The sequence below is a fragment of the Heloderma suspectum genome, chromosome 7, assembly GCF_057233095.1.
Source record: "Heloderma suspectum isolate Gila_16-S chromosome 7, 16-S_ref, whole genome shotgun sequence".
NCBI lineage: Eukaryota > Metazoa > Chordata > Lepidosauria > Squamata > Helodermatidae > Heloderma > Heloderma suspectum.
In genome coordinates, this window is record NC_139464.1 from 24,246,611 (window position 1) to 24,252,610 (window position 6,000).

The following is a 6,000-nucleotide window of genomic DNA, read 5'->3' on the forward strand; positions in this document are numbered from 1 at the left end:
AGACAATTGTTGCCTTGTTGGCCACAGAGATTAAGAAATATAAAATAGGGTTCTGCTTGCACTTGACTATGCAAGTTTTAATTTCTGCAGTATAGTTCACGATCAGATTGAAATATGGAAAAGTAGGTCATTCTCAACTATAGAGAGAACAATTAGCATCCAGTTACAGATGCACATGTTGTTCCAGTTGTTTCAGTCAGCTAGTGCCCTATTCACAATTTTATGTTGACCTGCATAAACTATTGTAATGACTCAAGAATTCAAAATATCTGTTCAACCCATTGTCCTTTTTTATTAAAGTAGATAACTTTTTAATCTCTCATAGGAAACTTTTAAAAGGGTAATGAATGTTTCCTTTGAGTCCAAAATCTGGGGGGCAACAGAATGGACAAGCTGGGAGAAATGATTACCCTCACCTGACACATTTCACTATGCCCTGGTCTGAGAACCATTAAAATACATTGTACACATATATGAACATTTATTCATAAAGTTTGTTTGTGTGGTTTCAAATCAGTTGTCGATCCCTGGTTCTACATACCTATACCTAGTGTACTAGGGAGCAATAGCTGGAGAGAGCTATTGCCTTCATGCCCTTTTTATGGGCTCCCAAAGACTTCTGGGGGGAGGAGAAGGTTGAACTTGATGGGCCTTTGATCCAATCTAGTGTGGTTTTTCTTATGTCCAGATCTTCTTTAATATGCAACGGAAAATAAGCAACCATAGTTACTATGTGGCAACATGTTTCCCCTATTTTCTTTAAGAAGAAAATTAGTCGGTGTGCTGTAGAGTCCCACAATGTCACCTTTGCACATAAAATGAGATTTTTCAAAGAGTGTCCCTTAAGGCAGAGGTCCCCAACATGGCGGCATGGGCACCATGGTGCCCTCGGCCACTTCCAATGGCACCTGCACAGCTCTTCACTCCCTGACCCCTTAAAAAAAATTAAATAATAAAAAAAAGTTAGGGCGCCAGGTTCTCCTTTCTGTTCCTGAACCTGATACTGATCAGCTGTTCAAAGGGAGAAAGAGAAAGCAAGGGAAAGGGGCAGAGGGGAGAGAACAAGCAAAGTTAGAGGTTAGGAGGGTAGAGAAACAGCAGGATAAAAAGGTGGGGTGGGAGAAATACAGAGGCTAGAGGGAAGAGTGGAGAGAAACAGCAAGATAAAGGGATGAGTAGAAGAGAAAGAACAAGGCTAGGGAGTAGGAAGGGAGAGAACGAAGAAAACAAGGGCTTGGGGGAGAAAATTGTGAGGTTAGAGGCTGGGGGTGGAGAGGGAGGGAGAGAAAGAGAGCGACAGAGAGAGAGAGCATGCATGTAAAAGGGAAAGGTCTCTGTGGATGGAAGATCGGGAAGACCAGGAAGCAACTCTTTTCCCTTCCTCCCAGCCTCTGCCTATTTCTCTCCCCCTCCATCACCCCTTGACTAGCCAGACCCCACGGTAGCCATTATCTGACTAGCCACATCCATTGTGGGAGCCATTTTGTGGTGGTGCCCACAGCAGTTTCTCAAATTCCCAAATGTGCCCACAGGTCCAAAAAGGCTGCGGAGCCCTGCCTTAAGGAGAACTGTGTTGCTTAGCAGCATTTTGCATTATGTACTAAGAAACCTTAAGAACATAAGAACAGCCTAGCTGGAATAGATCAAAGGGCGATGTGGTCCATCATACCATTTCCAAAAGGCCAGATATTCCCTAGGAAGCTCCCAAGCAGGGCATGAAGACAGATGCGCCTGTGGAGTTTTTTTCTCCAGGATCTGGTAATCAGGGATGCACTACCTTTGACCATGGGAAGGAGATTCCATTCTTAGCTAACATGGTGGGCACATGACACAATATGCTGTCATGTGTCCACCATGTAAGCGACCATGTTAGGGTGATTGTGGACTCATGAAAGGGATACCATTTTTCTACAGCAAGCCAATAGTGACCATAAATGTGTTCTCTGGCTCAGGATTCTGGTATCTGAGGTGAGTCATTGGGAGGATTTCAACTATTCTTTGTTCTTTGTGTTTTCAAAAGAACTATCATCCCTCAGAGACTGACTTAACTGCATTGTTCAGTCATTTCCAGATCTCATCAGTGCAGCCTCCGATTTTACAGCACATCAATCTGTTCAGCCAGCATGGATCTCATACATGTATCAGGCCTTCACTTGTGTGCTCTACCTAAAGATGCATGGTTGCTGAGATGCCAAGCAGGTAAAGCAATATGAGCTTGTCCCCTCTAAGTCAGCCATCCATCATGGCACGCCAAAATTCTGAGCTCCTGTGTTGTGGAGGGTGATAAAAAAAACCAAAAAACCAGCACCAGAAAAAGGAAAAAGGAGATGCTGGAGGACATTAATGGACCCTTTCTTGACAGGCCCATTTTTAATCCTTTTCCCCCATCCTGAAAACAAAATTTGTTTCAATAACATCTGATATAATTACAGTGTTTTGTTTTTTATCCATCTTTCTGTTTGTCCCTTCAAGCTTCCTTGGGAACACACTACAAACCAGAGATTAACCTCAGGGCCAAGCTAGACAGGACAGCACTAGACTCCCTGTGTTTAAACCTGGCCCTGCTGCACCCAGATAGAGGAGTCTGATTTAAAAAGAAAAAGGAGCTGAGCCTTGTCTCCTTCCATGGTTACCTCCCAGCAGACCTTCTCCCCAAGCACTTTTCTTTCAGCTGGGCACATTTCCTCTGGCTCAGAACATGAAGAGCTGCTGCCAGTCAAAGCAGACAATACTGGGCTAGATGAACCAAGAGTCTGACCTGGTATAAGGCAGCTCCCTATGCACCCCTTTTGCTCCTTAAATCAGAAACACACACAGAGACACACATATCCTAGTGCAGGGATGGGGAACATTTGGCCTTCCAGATGTTGGTAGACTGCAACTCCCATCAGCCTTACCCAGCATAGCCAATGGTGAGGGGTGCTGGGAGTTGCAGTCCAACAACATCTGGAGGGCCACCCCTTCCCCTTCCCTCTCCTAGTGATTGCAGCAGATAAATTCATGGATCTGCCACAGTCACATCTAGTTTGGCCCTCAGTTCCTCTCAGCTACAGGATGTCAGGTCGCTGGCTCTGTACTCTATACATGGATAGGTAACCTAGCCATTGGCATATTGAATGTATTTCAATCAGCTGTTCCCAAATGGTATGTGGGGGCATCCTCATGTGCTGTGAAAGAACTGCTTGTATGCCATGGTGCTAGCAGTGTTCAGTTAAATAATTAAAGGCTCCTGTGAGCTCAAAATATCTGTCCTCAGGGGCTGCTTGCTGCATTTCTGCATAATTCATTGCTTCCAATTAACTTCTGCAGGATGCGGGCAATCCTTTCTGCTACATCAGTGCATCCAGTGTGGTTGGGTCACTCAACCATTCTCGATGCACAGATGCAGCAGAATTACTCACCCTTAGAGGACGTTACTTTTGCATCTCTACATGTCAATGGCCCAGTTCAGATTATTTTTCCAGGCTTCATAAACCATGGCTTATGAAGCTGGGAATGAGCAGTAGGGCCAAGCACTCCTCCCTTGCCTCTCCCCTCATGTATCAGTTTTGGTGCTTTATTCCTGTCTTCTATTATGCCAGAGTTCCCCATTAAATGCAAACCAGGAACTCTGCTTAATATCAGTTAGAGGAGAGTTAGGGGGGATGGGAGGGGTATGAAGCTGGGAATGAGCATAGGGGCCTATGCTCATTCCCAGCTTCATAAGCCAGGGGTGGACAACTTGTGGCCCTCGAGATGTTTCAGCCTACAACTGCCATCATCCCTAGCTATACTTGACAATACTCGAATGTGAGATAGTCAGTGAAGAGCTCCTATGTCCCATGGCAATTTTCATGCTTCTATCAACAGGGCTGCCTTATGCTTTGAGAATCTAGACCGAGACTGTTCATATGCTGCTTATATAGTTTAAAATGATTCCTTAGTGCTCCCATTCAGCCTAATGTGTATGTTTATTCATATTTGTAAATCAAATCTGTTGCATACTAACAACTTACTGGTTTCGACGTCACTAGATCAAAAAGGATATTTCCATTCAACAATACTGATGCATGCCCTCCGGATGGGATTTTTCAGTGTTAAACAGAGCAATGCCCGGGGAGGACGCGTAGCTGTGGTGGTACCCTGTTTTTTCTGTTTCCCATACTGCTGCCGTTTCCTCTGTGTGGAGCTAGCGGTGGATATTGTTGCATTGCCAGCAGCACCCATCAGTTTGGCCTGCCGGGCAGCATCGATAGCAGCCTGCCAAGAGAGGGCTGCACCTGGAGTAGGGATATGCTCAGGTGCAAGCCCTGCAGCTGCATTCGCATTCATGTTGGCATGAGCTGGACGGGGACTCACATAGTTGGAACCTAGAAGAAGGGAAAAAAGAGGTTAAATATATAATATATATATATAGTCAGTAGCATAAAGTCTGCAAAAAGTCTAATAACCAACATAGAAGGTCATACCTACATATAAAAAGCCAGTTCATGATATTTAGTCAACTCTAGTGTGACTAAGGATCAAGAACCAAGGTCTGGGGCTATGAAGATAAATATACCCTCCAGTGTTAAAAAATAAGGACATGCTTAAAACATGCCGAAGATCACAGGCTGAACTCCTCCCCTCATTATGCATTGCTGAAGGCTCTAATTTCTTGTTGTATGGTGCATTCATTTACTCTGCTATAGCCTGTCCTCCACTCATTTAAAAGCCAAGGTGGTGTTTGTACTTTAGTTTAAAGCTACATTAGAAAAGGGGAAAAAGAAAAGAAAGGGTGGTCTATGTCAAGTGAGAGAGTCTTGAAAATTTCCACAAGATCTGGCAAGAATTCCTGGCCCTCCTTGGTGGCCAGGAGCAGAATATGCACAACTAACAACCCACATAGTTCTGTCTGGCAACTAGGCACAGAAAATCTTAGATCTATATATTCTCCTCTTTCTACTTTCCCTTCTTTTTCTCTTTCTTGTTTTTGCTCTTGCTTTATTTTTTACGGTAGGACTTTACTGTCTGTTTTTGGATTGGGTAAGGAGGGACTTGGGGACTGGGTAAGAAAGGATATGGAGACTGGAAGGCAGTTGTGGACAGCGGTAGGGAAGAGAGATGGCATATGTCATTTAATACTCTGATCACTCAACTTAATGCTTCTTTCATTTAAACAATTTAAGCCATTTTTAAAACTCTTAATAAAAATATAATAGAAAAACGTTATTGTCTGATAACATGTTATTGCAATTCAAAATTCAACCTCAACAGCTGCAGAATGTGAAGTGGCTAGCTGTACACCACATGCCTTAGCGTTCATGCACATATATGCATACACTAGAGACAAGTTGCATCCACTTCCATACTTGAACTTCTAGAAATTGTGGGTAGGCAGATGAAGCCTGAAGAATTCTATAGTTCTACACTAACAAAATGTTAACGAGGCCTCTGCCAAAAGCAAAGATAGGGGCAACAGTGGGGTAGTGATTTATCCAAGAGTTAAAAAAAATATAGGGACTGACCCCAGTACAATATCAGTGGAAGTTAATAGCTAACCGGCTATAATTTGGAACATAGGTGTGTGTGTGTGTGTGTGTGCGCGCACGTGTGTGTGTGTCTGAGGGACAGGGGGAGGGAGGGGTGGTTACCTTGTCTCAGACACTGGACTGACCAGGAACAAGTTGGAGGTTTTGTTTCCATTACACTGATGACCCTGAATGCACGCTTTTAAAATCATCATTTAATTGAATGGCTGCATTCATTCCTTTGAGGAAAAGTAAAGCACTACCCTTGGGACAATGTTGGGACTAACCTATCTACCACTCCTGACATTTTGTGGCCTGCATGACATGGGCAGGTGCATTGCATCACTGGAAATACATTTCCCCAACCTAGGGCCTTATATGGGCCTTCCACACATACCCTGGCCATTGTAACTATCAGTATTTTGCTAGTACTCTTGATAAAAAGCCTTATGTTTCAGCTCAGTCTTCCATTTGTCTGCTATTACCATGTCATTCATACCTCACGTGTAAA

At 43.8% G+C, this 6,000-nt stretch overlaps 1 protein-coding gene across 1 annotated transcript in view; it reads right to left on the reverse strand.

The window, feature by feature from the left end:
• Nucleotides 1–4,311, reverse strand: part of CACNA1C (calcium voltage-gated channel subunit alpha1 C) — a 674,475-nt gene extending 670,164 nt beyond the window's left edge. The window contains 1 exon segment of the mRNA XM_084811876.1: nucleotides 4,026–4,311. Within this exon segment, the coding sequence (XP_084668002.1) occupies nucleotides 4,026–4,311 (286 nt within the window).
• Nucleotides 4,312–6,000: the final 1,689 nt, after the last annotated feature.